This window comes from Chiloscyllium plagiosum, unplaced genomic scaffold, assembly GCF_037043375.1.
Source record: "Chiloscyllium plagiosum isolate Xiang-an unplaced genomic scaffold, Cpla_swu_hap1 HiC_scaffold_28, whole genome shotgun sequence".
Classification (NCBI taxonomy): Eukaryota; Metazoa; Chordata; class Chondrichthyes; order Orectolobiformes; family Hemiscylliidae; genus Chiloscyllium; species Chiloscyllium plagiosum.
This window is the reverse complement of record NW_028270166.1, coordinates 227,433-244,997: the sequence shown is the minus strand read 5'-3', so window position 1 is coordinate 244,997 and position 17,565 is coordinate 227,433. Positions and strand designations below refer to the sequence as shown.

The 17,565-nt window shown below is 45.1% G+C and overlaps 1 protein-coding gene across 6 annotated transcripts in view; it reads left to right on the top strand.

The window, feature by feature from the left end:
- LOC122565068 (microtubule-associated serine/threonine-protein kinase 3-like) overlaps nt 1-17,565 on the top strand; it is a 334,201-nt gene that overhangs the window by 260,055 nt on the left and 56,581 nt on the right. For all 6 annotated transcript variants that reach the window (XM_087975852.1, XM_087975853.1, XM_087975855.1 and 3 more), the window contains 4 exons: nt 1,074-1,198; nt 6,577-6,785; nt 16,311-16,514; nt 16,976-17,202. In XM_087975852.1, the coding sequence (XP_087831978.1) occupies nt 1,074-1,198; nt 6,577-6,785; nt 16,311-16,514; nt 16,976-17,202 (765 nt within the window). The remainder of the gene's footprint in view (nt 1-1,073; nt 1,199-6,576; nt 6,786-16,310; nt 16,515-16,975; nt 17,203-17,565) is intronic.

Here is a 17,565-nt window from a genome sequence, read left to right as displayed (position 1 = left end):
TCCTTTTGACAAGAAGTTCCACCGCTCTCGTCATCCAAGGTTCCTTTATCTTACCACTTCTTGCCTGTCTCAGAGGGACATATTTATTCATCACTTGCAACAACTGTTCCTTAAACAGTCTCCACATGTCTATAGTGCCTTTACCATGGAACAATTGCTCCCAATCCATGCTTCCTAACTCATGTCTAATCGCATCATAGTTTCCTCTTCCCCAATTAAATATCCTCCCATTTTGCCTAATCCTCTACATCTCTTTCCTTGAGATAATGGTGGAATCTATTGTTAAAGAGATGATATCTGTACTGACTGTAATGAAGTCAGCTAGCTGGACTTATAGAATATGAGTTCCCTGATTGGCACTGTTAACTTACAATTAGGGAATCCTGGCTGACAGATAAAAAAAACAGGAGTCTCAGATATTCTGGCACTATGAGAGCTGACTCTGAATAGGGAACACCAGAGTCAAGGACTCTGCATGAGTAAATAAAGCGTAACTTGGTAACAAGATACCAGCCTATGTGGAGTTATTTCAGTAGCAAGACAGTTAGAAAATATAGAATCAGGCAGTGTTGACATGGTACCCTTCTCAAGGGTGATAGGGACAGGCAATAAATGCTCCCAGCCAGCAAGATTTGGGTGTCATGAATAAATTTTAAAAATGAATCGTGATCCAATTGAAGGCAGAGAAGTTTATCCTCCTCCTGCTTCTATTTCACTTTTGTTCTGATGAAATGCTGCAGTGTTGTAGGGTCAGTGCTGAGGCAGGGAGTGAGGCACTATTGGTGAGCCAGCACTGAAGCAATAACGTCTTTAATGACATGAGATGTTCATTTCGGGGTTCTGGTGGGTGTTAATATTATTTGCCAACCCAAGTTTTCCTCCCATTATTGGCCATATCCTAACCCAACCAATGGAGAAAGTATAGATCATTCCATTGCTGCTATAAGGCTTTAATTGCTACCAAATTTCATATTTATAAATTCTGTGGCAGCACAAATCTTATGACTTAATTCAAGTTCCAGTGGTTTAATAAGTTTCATAAGTTGTGTTTTTATTCCTCGTTCATGTTCCAGGTTTACAATAGCTCTGAGCATCTGGCAGCTCTCTCCAGCCTAAGCACCTCATCAGCAGAGTGCAGCCAGAGTGAGGAACGAGGAGAGCAACACAGTCCAAAGCACTCACTAAACACAAGCCCCGGGTAAGTAAGAAGCCGCTGACAGACCTGAGCCCTTTGGTTCAGTGTTGTGCTGTGTTCTGGTCAAATACCCAAACTGACTGTGGTTTAGATGATGAGACCTTGTAAGCACAGCCTCAACTGCAATCAGCAGGGATTAGCATCATACTGCCCACTCAAACACCCAACAGTCAGCTGCTGGGAGCGAGCAAAGAAAACTGCCTCTGACTCAGGGTCAAAGAGTCTGAATGAAAATGGTACACACACAGCATGAACCTATACATTGAGGTGGAGGCAGGGAGCTTCACTGTCCACAAACACTGCAGCACGTACTGAGTGTCATTCCTGTGACAAATTAGGAAAATGCTATTGATTGTCAAAGCAGGTTTCGGAGTAATTTTGTCCACTATTAGTTCTGTTTCTTATATATGTTTATTAGTGGCAGAAAGCTCCATTATACATTGAACATAGAACATAGAAAAGTACAACACAGAACAGGCCGTTTGGCCCACGATGTTATGCCAAGGATTATTCCTAATCTAAAGTAACATAACCTAACCTATGCTCAACTCACTGCTCTCCATGTGCATGTCCAGCAATCACTTAAATGTCCCCAGTGACTCTGCTTCCACCATCACCACAGGCAACGCATTCCATGCATTCACAACTCTCTGCGTAAAGCACCTAACTCTGCCATCTCCTTTATACCTATCCCCTAATATCTTCAAACTATGACACCTTGTGTCAGTCAATCCTGCCCTGGGGAAAAGTCTTTGGCTATTGACTCTATCCATGCCTCTCATTAACTTGTACACCTCGATCAGGTAACCTCTCTTTCTCCTCCTCTCAAGAGAGAAAAGTCCGAGCTTATTCAACCTTTCTTCATAAGGCAAGCCCTCCAGTCCAGGCAGTATCCTGGTAAACCTTCTTTGCACCCTCCCCAAAGCCTCTGTATCTTTCCTATAGTAGGGCGACCAGAACTGGACACAATATTCCAAATGTGTTCTCACCAGGGTCTTGTAGAGCTGCAACAAAACCTCGTGGCTCTTAAACGCGACCCCCCTGTTAATGAAAGCCAAAACACCATATGCTTTCTTAACAACCCTATCCACTTGGGTGGCAACTTTGAGGGATCTATGTACTTGCACACCCAGATCCTGCTGTTTCTCCACACTGCCAAGAATCCTGTCTTTAATCCTATATTCAGCATTTGAGTTTGACCTTCCAAAATGCATCACTTCGCATTTAACCAGCTTGAACTCCATCTGCCATTTCTCAGCCCAGCTCTGCATCCTGTCTATGTCGCGCTGCAGCCTGCAGTAGCCCTCTATACTATCAACGGCACCTCCAACCTTGTGTCATCTGCAAATTTACTAACCCACCCCTCAACCTCCTCATCCAAGTCATTTATAAAAACTAAAAGAGCAGAAGCCCAAGAACAGAGCCCTGCGGGACCCCACTCACCACTGACCTCTAGGCAAAATAATTTCCATCTACAACCACTCTCTGCCTTCTGTCAGCCAACTAATTCTGAATCCAGATAGCCAAAATCTCACTGTATCCCATACTTCCTGACTTTATCAATGAGCCAACCATGGGGAACCCTATCAAATGCCTTGCTGAAGTCCATTTACTCCACATCCACTGCTCGACCTTTGTCCACCTGTCTCGTCACCTCCTTGAAGAACTCAATAAGATTGTGAGGCATGACCTGCCCCTCACAAAGCCATGCTGTCTGCTTTTAATCTCGCTATGCTTTTCCAAATAGTCATAAATCCTATTTCTCAGAATTCTTTCCAAAACTGTGCTGACCACAGACATAAGACTGACTGGTCTGTAATTGCCAGGGATTTCCCTATTGCCCTTCTTGAAAAGAGGAACAACATTCGCCTCCCTCCAATCCTCCAGTACGACTCCAATGGAGAGTGAGGAAGCAAAGATCTTCGCCAGTGGCTTAGCCACCTTCTTTCTTGCTTCCTGGAGCAGCCTGGGATAAATCTGGTCTGGCTCTGGGGACTTATCAATCTTAATGTTTGCTAAAATTTCCAGCACATCAACTTCATCAATCTTGATCTGGTCAACCCTGTTTCCCAGCTCTTCAAAGTTCTCATTCACAACAAGGTCCCTTTTCTTAGTAAAAACCGAAGGAAAAACACATTTAGAGCTTCCCCTATCTGTTAAGACTCCACACACAGGTTCCTACGCTATCCCTGACCGCCCCTACCTTCTCCCTGATCATTCTCTTATTTCTCACGTATCAGTAAAATGCCTTTGGGTTCTCCCTAATCCTTCTTGCCAAGCCTTTTGCGTGCCCCCTCCTGACTCTCCTCAGTCCATTTTTGAGCTCCTTTCTAGCAAGCCTATAATCCTCTAAAGCTGTGCTAGATCCTTGCATCCTCCACCTTATATGAGGTGCCTTCTTCCTTTTGACGAGAAGGTTCCTTAATTTTACCTCTTCTTGCCTGTCTCAGAGAAACAAATTAGTGCACCACTCGCAACAACTGCTCCTTAAATAGTCTCCACATGTCTGCTGTGCCCTTTCTGTGGAACAATTGCCCCCAATCGGTACTTCCAAATCTGTCTGATAGCGTCATAATTTCCTTTTCCCCAATTAAATATCTTCCCTTGGTGACTGCTCCTTTCACTCTCCAAGGATATGGTAAATGTGAGGCAGTTGTGATCACTGTCACCGAAGTGTTTTCCCACTGGGAGATCTGACACCTGTCCTGGCTCATTGCCGAGCACCAACTCCAAAATGACCTCTCCCCTCGTCGATCTGTCTACATACTGAGTAAGGAAACCCTCCTGAACACACCTGACAAAAACAGCTCCATCCAAACCTTCTGCACTAAGGAGGTTCCAGTCAATATTGGGAAAGTTGAAGTCACCCATAACAACCACCCTGCTACATCTGCATTTTTCCAAAATCTGCCGGCCTATGAGATCTTCAATCTCCCTACTGCTATTATGGGGTCTGTAGCAAACCCCCAATGCGGTGGCTGTTCCCTTGCTGTTCCTAACTTCCACCCACACTGACTCAGTAGACAAACCTTCCTCAACAACCTTTGTTTCTGCAGCTGTGATGCACTCTCTGATTAGCAATGCTACACCCCCTCGTTTTTACTCCTCCCTGTTCTTTTTAAATGTTCAAAACCCTGGAACATCTAGCAACCATTCCAGCCCCTGTGAAACCCACGTCTCCATTATGGCCACAACATCATAGTCCCAAGTACTGATCCATACTCTAAGTTTGTCACTCTTATTTCTGACACTCCTTGCATTAAAGCAGCCACACTTTAACTGATCCCTTTTCTCCATCACATGAATAACCTTCCCGATAGATTCACTACATCCTGTCATTTCCCTGTATCTAACTACCCCCCTCTCAGATATGTAGCTCTGGTTCCCACTCCCCAGCCAAACTAGTTTAAACTCTCCCGACAGAAGGAGGTGTCAACCATTGGCATTGTATAGCATGACAATGTTGCTTCTTTAACAAGGTTACGTTGTCCTTGTTTTTGTTTCATAGGGGTCATAAAGACACATGTTCCAAAATGTCTGGGTTTATCTACTTAAAGAAACTTTTAAGTTTAAAAAAAACTTGTACAATGGACGAGGAGTGGCCAGTTCTCTCAGCACAGCTTTTCTCTGGTCTGTTTTGGTTTCAGCAGTCAGTGTTTTGAGGATGCTGGTCAAAGAAACAGTCCCATGCTGATCCTCTCTCTCTGTCTCTGTCTCTCTGTCTCGGTCTGTCTCTCTCTCTCTCTGACATCTTTCTTGTAAGAACTTGAGTTTGATTTTAGCTTTTTAGCTAAGAGGGTGTCTATGGGATGTTACAAGTACAGGGGTATTTGGAACAGCATCATTAAGCTGCAAAAGAGTCAATTGGGTTTTCAAATAATTATGTTATTATAAATTTGGTTTTCTTTTGTTCATGTATAAATAAATTCTGTTTTGTTTGAAACTGAGTGGTTGGGTCAGCTGCATCACTCCAGAAATATCCATTATACACCTGCTTAAAACAACTAGAAAATTTAAGGTCTGGGCTACTTTCTTTAAATGCTTTGAGGGCCTCTGGCATGGTCCATCACATCAGACAAAGAGAAGATCGAGATCTTCATTAGACACAGCCTCGGTGATGACAGATGGGGCAGCACAATGGCTCAGTGGTTAGCACTGTTGCCTCACAGGGTCAGGGACATGGGTTCAATTCCAGCCTCAGGCGACTGTCTGTGTGGAGTTTGCACATTCTCCCGTGTTTACATGGGTTTCCTCCGGGTGCGCTAGTTTCCTCTCACAATCCAAAGATGTGCAGGTCAGGTGAATTGACCGTGCTAATTTGTCCATAGTGTTCAGGGATGTGTAGGATAAGTGCATTAATTTGAGGTAAATGTAGAATAATAGGGTAGGGGAATGGGTCTGGGTGGATTACTCTTCGGAGGGTCGGTGTGGACCTAGATTAGATTAGATTACTTACATTGTGGAAGCAGGCCCTTCGGCCTAACAAGTCTACACCGACCCTCCAAAGAGCAACCCACCCAGACCCATTCCCCTACATTAACCCCTTCACCTAACACTACGGGCTATTTAGCATGGCCAATTCACCTAACCTGCACATCTTTGGCCTGTGGGAGGAAACCAGAGCACCTGGAGGAAACCCACGCAAACACGGGAAGAATGTGCAAACTCCACACAGACAGTTGCCCGAGGTGGGAATTGAACCCATGTCCCTGGCGCTGTGAGGCAGCAGTGCTAACCACTGTGCCACTGTGCTGCCCATACAGCGTAACTTGTTGGGCCAAATGGCCAGTTTCCACACTGTAGGGATTCTATGATTCTATGACAGAGTTTGAGGTTTCTGTTTATCCTGGAACCTCCTGCAATCACCCTCTGGGATGGCACATAGTCTGCCTAGCAGCTCTATGAGGTAGTTGTTCCTCCTAGAAACAGGCTCATATTAATTCAAGAGCCATTGTATCTGTTGAAATTTACACTGGGGTGTGGAGAGCCCATCCTCAACTTTTATTTGGCCCAGGTCAAGGCTTGAAGGATACCAAGGCATTGAGGGGAAAAATGAAATGAAGAGATTTGTCATCTCTAGAAGTGAGAAGGCCCAGGAGTGATTTAGGCAGAGTCTTCAAGATAACTGATAGAGTTTGATAGAGAGCAATTCTCCGATGGTTGGAAAAGTTAGCCTCATAGAATTGTGTAAAAATTAAAGACCAGCATTTCAGGAGTGAGACCAGGAAACATTTTATCACACACTGAGCTAGCACAGAGAAGGTGGTCTGAATGACTCTTCTGTTCCATGATGCTTTCATGATTGTATTGTTGGAGGCTTTTGTAAGAGCTGCTTGTTTACAGCTTTATGCAGTGTAACCATTACATTTTTTATTGAATAGCCTGAGACCTCGAGCCTCCTCAGCAAGCTCCCACTTTGACAAAGGTGTCAGTGCCACTCACTGCGTTCCCAGCTCAGACACTGTATCCTGGTTTGTATTCTCCAATGAGGATGAGAGTGAGATCTCAGCACTGACCCAACAAGCATTGGAGCCAGAGAAGCAAGGATTGCAAACAGAGTCAAACAGAACCAGAGCCCAGACATTCTCAGGTGAGAATCTCCTGCATGAAGGGTGGGACGGGGAGGAAAAGAATGATGCACTGAACAGTGGCTGAGTGGAATGGTACTTGGATGGAGGGGAAGGTTTCACTAGGTTTGGGTGAGGTTTTTCATTGAGTTGAGAGACAGACTGTGGTACAGAGGGATTGCACCACATATCTGGATGGGCTTTGTTGGATGGGTCAGCAACATAGTGTGTGGGAGAAAGAATGAGGTCCATTTGTATAGCACATTTGACCCTCCCCTTAGATTTGACAAAAATGATTTTAAAATATAGCCAATTAGCATATAGCAAGCATCCAAAAATAAATAATAATCAATTGGTGACAAATAACAAGAACTCTAATCCTCTCAGCTCAAGGGCATCTTTGCAGGAGTTCCTCAGGGAAGTGTCCTAGGCTCAACTATCTTCAACTGCTTCAACAATGACCTACCCTTCATCATAAGCTCAGATGATTTGGGGATGTTTGCAGATGATTGCACAATATTTAGCACCATTCACAACTCCTCAGGCGCTGAAGCAGAACCATGCCCAGATGCAACAAGATCTGGACAATGTCCAGACTTAGGCTGAAAATTGTCAGGTGACATTAATCCGCACAAATTCCAAGCAATGACGATCTCCAATAAGAAACAATCTAACTATCATACCTTGTCATTCAATGGAATTAACACCACTGACTGTCACACTATGTCTTTTTCCTAATTGGTAATTGATTCTGAATCGATTGTTAATTTTAATTTTAAATATGATATTGATGTATTAACATTTGTGATCCGACAGCTTAGCATGAGCTCTCAGGAGAGAGCATATCTTGGGAGAGACACAATATGTGTTTCTGGGAATTTGGAGTGGAGTGGGAATTCACTGTGGGGGGGGGGGGGGGGTAAAGGTGCTTTTTGCTGTTTTTCTTGTGGCTTATAGTTTATAAGGATTTTCATCTTTAGTAACAAGGTCTAGGGAATAAGGGCCCTCCAGTAAACGATATTATTTTATATTCAGCATCTCCCAAAAGGCTTAATTTGATAGGGTTATGTTATGGCAAGGGAGCTAAAGTTTTCTCTTTGTGAGAAACTAGGAACAGTTCCACTGCCTTGCGCCACTATTTGCACAGGATGTGTCTCCAGCTTTGGCTCCTGGAAAGGCAGGATTCGGAGCTGGAGCAGTGGCTGGAGACAAGTAGAGCATCTGCGAGACAGAGTGTTGTGAATAGCATGTATAGACAGGTGGTCATATTGCAGGCTAAAACTCCAGAGGCAGAAAGGGTATGGGTTCCGATCAGGCAGAAGAAGACTAAGCAGGCAGTGCAGGACTCTTCTGTGGCTATTATCCTGCAAAACAGATGTACTATTTTGGAGACTGTTGAAGGGAATGGCCTCTCAAGGGAAAGCAGCAACAGTGAAAGTTGTTGCACCTTGGTTGGCTCTGCTGCACTGAGAGATGTAAAAAATACAATATTTATAGGGGATTAATTGGAAGAGAAATAACAAGGCATTTCTGTGGCTGCACCAGGATGTTGCATCCTGGTGGTAGGATCAAGGATGCCTTGGTGCAACTTGAGGATAATTTGAAGAGGAAGGTTAACAGTCAGTGTTTGTGGTACGCATTGGTATCAATGACATAAGTAATAAAAAATGATGAGGTCCTAAAGAGTCAAATATACGATGTTAGGATGTCAGTTAAAAAGTAGTGATCTCAAGATTACTATCAGTGCTTTGTGCTGGTCAGAGTAGAAGTACCAGGGTATATCAGAGGAGCTCATGGCTGGAAAGAGAGAGCAAAGGTTTCAGATTCATAGGGCTTTGGGATCAGTTCTGGGGAAGCTGGCACCAGTACAAACTGGATAGGTTACACCAGGGCAGGTGCCCTAGATGAGCATTTGCCGGAGCAGTTAGGGAAGGTTCAAATTAAAATGGCAGGGGCATGAGTAACTATTCAAGGAGTCAGAGGAAGGGGAATCCAGGAAGAGAACACAAGACAGAAAGGGGAGTAAGAAAAATGAAAGGCAGAAAAATAAAGGTCTATACAGGGAGACTGTGAAAAATAATGGGAACAGGACAAGTAATAGAGTCATAGAACATAGAACAATACAGCGCAGATCAGGCCCTTCGGCCCTAGATGTTGTGCTGACCTGTGGACTTTTCTCAGCTCGTCCCCCTACACTATCCCATCATCATCCATGTGCTTATCTAAGGATTGTTTAAATCTCCCTAATGTGGCTGAGTTAAGTACATTGGCAGACAGGGCATATCACGCCCATACCACTCACTGAGTAAAGAACCTGCCTCTGACATCTATCGTAAATCTATCACCCCTCAATTTGTAGTTATGCCCCCTCGTACAAGCTGACGTCATCATCCTAGGAAAAAGACTTTCACTGTCTACCCTATCTAATCCTCTGATCATCTTGTATGTCTCCATCAAATCCCCCCTTAGACTTCTTCTTGCCAATGAGAAAAGACCCAAGTCTCTTGGCCTTTCCTCATAAGACCTTCCCTCCAGACCAGGGAACATCCTGGTAAATCTCCTCTGCATCTTTTCCAATGTTTCCACATCCTTCCCGAAATATGGCGAACAGTCAGAAACTTTTTCCCCGGGTACAACAGAGTGTTACAAGGGGACATAAATTTAAGGTGAAGGGTGGAAGGTATAGGGGGATATCAGGGGTAGGTTCTTTACCCAGAGAGTGGTGGGGGCATGGAATGCGCTGCCTGTGGGAGTGGCAGAGTCAGAATCATTGGTGACCTTAAAGCAGCAATTGGATAGGTACATGGATGGGTGCTTAAGCTAGGACAAATGTTCGGCACAACATCGTGGGCCAAAGGGCCTGTTCTGTGCTGTATTGTTCTATGTTCTATGTTCTATGTTCTAGAACTGTACACAATATTCCAAGTGTGGCCGCACTAGCGTTTTGTATAGTTGCAGCATTATATTACGGTTCCAGAACTCAATCCCTCTACCAATGAAACCTAACACACCGTATGCCTTCTTAACAGCACTATCCACCTGGGTGGCAACTTTCCGGGATCTATGCACCTGGAGTCCAAGATCCCTCTGCACATCCACACTACCAAGAAGCTTTCCATTGACCCAGTATTCTGCCATCCTGTTATTCTTCCCAAAGTGCATCACCTCACATTTAGCTGCATTGAACTCCATTTGCCACCTCTCAGCCCAATTCTGCAGTTTATCCAAGTTCCTCTACCATCTGTAACATTCTTCCAAACTATCCACTACTCCACCGACTTTAGTGTCATCTGCAAATTTACTAATCCATCCACCTATATCCTGCGCCTAAGTCATTTATAAAAATGACAAACAGCAGTGGTCCCAAAACAGATCCTTGTGGAACACCACTAGTAACTGGACTCCAGACTGAATATTTTCCACCATCCTCCACTCACTGACTTCTTCCAGAAAGCCAGGTTTCTAATCAACACTGCTAAATCATCCTCAATTTCCTGCCTCTGGATTTTCTCCAACAGCCTACCATGTGGAACCTTATCAAAGGCTTTACTGAAGTCCATGTACACCACGTCAACTGCCCTACCCTCATCTACATGCTTGGTCACCTTCTCAAAAAACTCAATGAGGTTTGTGAGACTCAACCTGCCCTTGACAAAACCATGCTGACTATCTGAAATCAAATTGTTGCTTACTAGATGATTATAAATCTTATCTCTTATAATCCTTTCCAAAACCTTTCCTACAACAGAAGTAAGGCTCACTGGTTTGTAATTACCTGGGTCATCTCTACTGCCCTTCTTGAACAAGGGCACAACATTTGCAATCCTCCTGTCATCAGGTACGAAACCCATAGATAATGACAACTCAAATATCAAAGCCAAAGGCTCTGCTATCTCCTCCATAGCTTCCCAGAGAATCCTCGGATAAATCCCATCCAGCCCAGGGGACTTGTCTACTTTCACTCCTTCTAGAATTGATAACACCTGTTCATAACTAACCTCGATCCTTTCTAATCTAATATCTTGTACCTCATTCTTCTCCTCTACAATATTCTCCTTTTCCTGAGTAAACACCAATGAGAAATGTTCATTTAACACCTCTCCGATCTCCACAGGATCCACACTCAACTTCCCTCTTCTGTCTTTGACTGGCCCTATTCCTACCCTAATTAACCTTTTATTCCTCATATACCTATAGAAAGCTTTAGGGTTCTCCTTTATTCAATTTGCTAAAGACTGTTCATGTCCTCTCTTTGCTCTTCTTAATTCTCTCTTTAAATCCTTCCTTGCTGATCTGTAATTCTCCATCACCTCATCTGTACCATCTTGCCTCATCAACACATTAGCCTCCTTCTTCTGCTTAACAAGAGATGCACGGTTCCCTTACCTTATCACTTCCTCCCCACCTGATAGGGACATACCTATCACGGACACGCAATATTTGTTCCTTAAACCAGCTCCTCATTTCTATTGTCTGCATCCCCTGCATTTTGCTACCCAATTCTATGCATCCTAATTCTTGCCTAATTGCATTATAATTGCCCTTGCCCCATCGATAACTCTTGACCTGTGGCATGTACCTATCCCTTTCCATCGCTAAAGTAAACATAATTGAATTATGGTCACTCTCTCCGAAGTGCTCACCCACAACTAAATCAAACACCTGGCCTGGTTCATTACCAAGCACCAGATCCAGTGTGGCCTCCCCTCTTGTCAGCCCTTCGACATACTGTGTCAGGAAGCCCTCCAGTTTTTCAGGGGAACGACCACAGGGGATCCCTCCACTGACTGTTTTCTCCCTTCGAACAGTCACCCAGCTTTCTTCTTGCCTAGGAGTAACTACTTCCCTGTAACTCCTATCTATCACTGGCTCTGCCTCCCAAATGATCCGAAGTTCGTCCAGCTCCCGCTCCAGTTCCCTAACCCGGTCTTGGAGGAGCGAGAGTTGGGTGCACTTCCTGTAGATGTACTTGGATGGGACAATATTGGAGTCCCTCACCTCAAACATCCTGCAGGAGGAACATTGCTCTCCCTGCACTGCCATCCCTGCTAGTCCCCTAGTCACAAAGTAAAAAAGAGACGCTTACCTGATATGTTCCTGGTCTTTAAGGTTAGAGGAGGTGGTTGGGTGGGAGGCCCTACAAAGGTAGGGTCTCGGGTTGAGAAGACATTGACTTATATAGCAGGATGGAAATAAAAATAAGAAGTCCCTCCTTTCCCAGAAACCTCTGCTCTCTGACTTCAAATTTAAAAGCACAAATCAGTGACTCACCGCTCCCGGCAGGCCCCTGGTGTAAGGTGCCGCCCTTCGAGTTGCTGCTGTACGTCAGAGTCATACAGCACAGAAACAGACCCCGCAGCATCCAAGGAGCAGGAGAATAGATGCTTCGGGCAAAAGCCCTTCATCAGGAATGAAGACTGTGAGCCAAGGGGGTGGTGAAATAAATGGGAGGAGGATGGGGCTGGGGGGAGTGTGCGATAGGTAGATGGAGGTGGAGGTAAAGGTGACAGATCGGAGGGGAGGGAGGGTGGAGTGGATAGGTGGGAAGGAAGATGGACAGTAGGACCAGTCATGAGGGCGGTGCCAAGTTCGAAGGTTGTAATTGGGATAAGGTGGGGGGAGGGGAAATGAAGAAACTGGGGAAATCCACATTGATGCCCTGGGGTTGGAGGGTCCTGAGGCAGAAGATGACGTGTTCTTCCTCCAGGCATCAGGTGGTGAGGGAGTGGTGATGGAGGAGGCCCAGGACCTGCATGTCTTCAGCAGAGTGGGAGGTGGAGTTGAAATGTTTGGTCACAGGTGGTGGGGTTGATTGGTGCTGGTGTCCCGGAGATGTACCCGGACGCGCTCTGCGAGGTGGCATCCTGTCTCCCCAATGTAGAGGAGACCGCACCAGGGTCAACGGATACAGTAAATAGCATGTGTGGATGTGCAGGTGAAACTTTGATGGATGTTCTCTTTGGTTGGTGGGGTGGAAGGTGAGGACCAGGGGGGTTCTGTTCTTGTTGCGGTTGGAGGAATAGGGTTTGAGGGCAGAGGTGCAGGAAGTGGATGAGATGTGCTTGAGGGCATTATCAACCACATGGGAGGGGAAATTGTGGTCTTAATAGGAGGAAGCTATCTGGTGTATTCTGTGGTGGTACTGGTCCTCCGGGAGCAGTTGCAGCAGAGGTGGAGGGATTGGGAATAAGGGATAGTGTTTTGCAGGAGGGAGAGTGGGAGGAGATGTAGTCCAGATAACTGTGGGAGTTGGTGGGTTTGTAGAAAATGTCAGTGTTGAGTTGGTCACCATTGATGGAGGTGGAGAAGTTCAAGAAGGGGAGGGAGGTGTCTGAGATTGTCCAGGTGAACTTAAGGTCGGGGTGGAATGTGTTGGTGAAGTTGACAAACTGTTCAACCTCTTCATGGGAGCACGAGGTGGCGCCAATACAGTCATCAATGTAGTGGAGGAAAAGGTGGGGAATGGTGCTGGTGTAACTGCAGAAGATGGACTGTTCCATGTACCTGACAAAGAGACAGTCATAGCTGAGGCCCATGCTACTTCTTTCGTCTGGAAGAAGTGGGAGATACAAAGGAGAAATTACTGATTATTCACCCTCAACATTTTCTCCTTTGAATCCTCCCACTTCCTTCAGATGAAAGGGGTAGCCATGGGCACCTGCCTGGGCCCCAATGGTGCCTGTCTCTTTGTTAGCTGGGCCAGTTCCACCACAGAACACACCAGATGGCCTCCTTCTTTAAAGACCGCATTTCCCTTCCACATGATTGATGATGCCCTCCAGCGCATCTCATCCCCTTCCCACACCTACGCCCTCGAACCCCACCCCTCCAACTGCAACAAGAACAGAACCCCCAGTCTTCACCTTCCACCCCACCAACCTCCGTATATATTGCATCATCGTCCTCCATTTCAGCCATCTACAAACAGACCCCACCACCAGAGATATATTGCCCTCCCCACCACTATCCATTTTCCGTAAAGACCATTCCCTCTGCAATTCCCTCATCACGTCCACACCCCACACCAACCCACCCTCCCCTGCTGGCACCTTCCCCTGCCACCGCAGGAATTTCAAAACCTGCGCCCACACCTCCCCCCTCACCTCCATCCAAGGCCCCAAAGGAGCCTTCCACATCCATCAAAGTTTCACCTGCACATCCACAAATGTCATTTATTGTATCTGTTGTTCCCAATGTGGTCTCCTCTACATTGGGGAGACTGGACGCCTCCTCGCAGAGCGCTTTAGGGAACATCTCCAGGACACCTGCGCCAACCAACCCCACCGCCCCGTGGCCCAATACTTCAACTCCCCCTCCCACTCAGCTGAGGACATGCAGGTCCTGGGCCTCCTCCATCGCCACTCTCTAACCAAACTTCAAAGAATTTTGTACCTGAACCCCTAGTTCGCCCTGTTGTATGATACTACCCAAGACCCGACTTTTAATTGTATAAGTCCTGCCCTCATTTGTTTTACCAAAATGTAATACCTTGCATTTATCCAAATTAAACCCAATTTGCCACTCCTCAGCCCATTGACCAAATGATCAAGATCACTTCATAATCTTAGATAATTTTCTTCACTGTCCCTTATAGACATAGACATGGACATAGAAGAATACAGCGCAGTACAGGCCCTTCGGCCCTCGATGTTGCGCCGATCCAAGCCCACCTAACCTACACTAGCCCACTATCCTCCATATGCCTATCCAATGCCCGCTTAAATGCCCATAATGAGGGAGAGTCCACCACTGGAGTGGTGGACTGATATCACTGATTTTGGTGTCATTTACAAACTTACTAACCATGCTTTCAACAATCTTTGATTATTACAACCATTCCTCCTTCCCAACATCTGGAGACTAGTGCTGAAGATAGTGAAAAGGTTTTAGATGTCCACAAGCTCAGGAACTCTGTCTGGTCTTGATTGTAAAAAGACATTTTAAGCCTGAGAAAAACCTCTTCATTCTCCCTTCAGCAGTTTTTGCAAACTGTAACATTTAATTAATAAGTCAACAACCTGTAAGTGTGAGGCCAGCCACCCTGTGCCTCTGCAAACCTGTGAAAACATCCTGAGAAGAAAAGTTGAGAAGCAGTATTCTGATCAGCACAAGAACCGTCTCAGCAAACCCTATGAACAGGGACCATCCAACTGCCTGCCCAGTCTTTCTCTCTGCCGATAAGTCCCCATTTTTTCCTCTGCATGGAAAAGACTGTTAATGTGTGCAAGTAGGTGGGGCATTTTAAAAGGGGACTGGAGTTTTAGCCAGTTCTATGCTAATAGTTCATAATTGTAGCTCGGGTCTATTTAGCTGTAAAAATAATACTTCTTATTCAGTACAGAACTGAGCCAAAATTTCTGTCAACTTGGGTCTGAAAGTCAGGTGAATTGGGGAATTCTGAGTATTTATTTTAAAGTATTCAACTTTTGTGTTGACTCCGAGAATAAAGGGGCTTGCGTTCCAGCACACTACCAGGTAAGGCATGACAGTATCTGGGTAAGAATGACAGTATCTGGGTAAGAATGGCAGTATCTGGGTAAGAATGACAGTATCTGGGTAAGAATGGCAGTATCTGGGTAAGAATGACAGTATCTGGGTAAGAATGGCAGTATCTGGGTAAGAATGACAGTATCTGGGTAAGAATGACAGTATCTGGGTAAGAATGACAGTATCTGGGTAAGAATGACAGTATCTGGGTAAGAATGGCAGTATCTGGGTAAGAATGGCAGTATCTGGGTAAGAATGACAGTATCTGGGTAAGAATGACAGTATCTGGGTAAGAATGGCAGTATCTGGGTAAGAATGGCAGTATCTGGGTAAGAATGACAGTATCTGGGTAAGAATGCTAATGGTCTACCATGTCACAACTCCCTTAGAAATAAATGGACAGTTCAAGTCCAAGTCTCCAGTCTTTTCCATTAGGTTCCTTTCTCTTTGCCACATCAAGGCAAGTCTTCCAGTGCCTTTTTTGTAAGTCTATGGAGTATTCTCTTACATCCAGAAGCAGGCCTCGCTGTAGTGAATCCTTGTTCCTTAAAACTCCATGTATTCCGGCTCTTCAAACTGAAAATCATTTCCCGCCAGCATTCTGCTTGGTGGCTTTTCTTTTGATTCTCAGAGTAGCAGTCATTTTTTAACCTCCTCCCTGGGCCTCTAGGTCAGATAGTCTGTATCAACTGCACCTAATGTCTTTCACTCTTTTCTAACAAGGGATTTCAGTAGATTCAGCCTGGGCCTCTTTCCCTGTGACTACCAAATAACATGGACCTGTCTCTGGGCAGAATTCGTGTGATCAAAGCATCTCCCATTCAGAATCTTCTGTTAATTCAGTTCATTTTAAGTTAAGTATGGGTTTTGAAAATTTGATGTTTGATCAGTTCTCACATTCATAAGACAAATTGCAGAGCTGAGATGGAAAATCAGTTGTCACACAGCAATGTGATTTTATTTTAACAGATCATTTTAGCTGTTCTCTGTCTGTTAGAAATCATTTTACTGGGAGCCTGCAAGTCTCAGTTTGCCTTCTTGTCTGACTTTGTGTTTTCCAGATGTTCTTACCACCAGTATTAATCGCATACGTATACGTAGCAACAGTATGGGGCACAGAAGCTCCACCCCGAAAGGATCATATCCCATAACAACTCACAAAATCAAGGGTCAGCTTGAAATCACAGAGGAAGACCGGTTGACAGCTGCAAGTACAGTCCCCAAGTCTGCATCCATCAGTGCCCTTTCACTTACTCTCACACCCAGTAAGCAAGACAGTAAATGCATCTGAGATGGAATTTCAGAATAATTGTCACTTAATTACTGTAGTTGTTGCATAGTTCATTGATTGTCTCCAAGTGACTGAGAAAGAGTCCGAGTGCAAACCCCAGCTGCTGCACCTTGGTTACTTACAGGAACACAGGTTGCAGAGAGATCATTCGGAGCAGAGACTCTGAACGTGGCTGCCTGGGACTCTGAATTTTGTCATCCCGCTTTTGGCTCTTGGTAGCCACTGCCTTAAAGTTATAACTTTCATCTTTACTTTCATTTCTAATAAACTTACATCCACATTTCCTCAAGCCTAATATTCCCTAGTTGTGCATTCGTTTTGCATTATGTGATAGAGAAAGACATGATTCAAGTTGTTAACAGAAGCAGAGTTTCTTTCAAACAATTGTTCGATCAGTGAACTCATTGTGACAGACGGAAACTGTCCTTTTTCCAGGTGGGTTTGCTTCAGTGCCAGTGGTTGGTCCTGTGTCGCCAAGATCATTTTCATCGAACACCTCATCCCGAGACTCCTCACCAAGTCGTGATCACTCATTGAACATCACAAGTTTGCGACCTCCAATAATTATTCACAGTTCTGGAAAAAAATTTGGATTCACGTTACAAGCAATTCGAGTTTATGTGGGGCACAGCGATGTATATACTGTGCACCACATGGTTTGGGTAAGACTTGAGTTAATTCAGGTGTGGGTCAGGAGATATTGGCTGAAAGTTTGCTGGCCCTTGATGATGCAAGACAAAAAAACTGCAGATGCTGGAATCCAAGATAGACAAGCAGGAGGCTGGGAGAACACAGCAAGCCAGGAACATTAGGAAGTGAAGGAATTGACATTTCAGGAGTAACCCTTCTTCAGGACTTGGGGCAGGTGTAAGGGGAATTGCAGATAAAGGGGGTGGCGGGAGCAGGGTGGTGAAGTGGGGATAAGTGGAGACAGGTAGAGGATACAACCTGGTTCTCTTCCACCGTTACATCGATGAATAGGCACACCTAGGCTGAACTGGGCGTTCATTGACTTTGCCCACAGC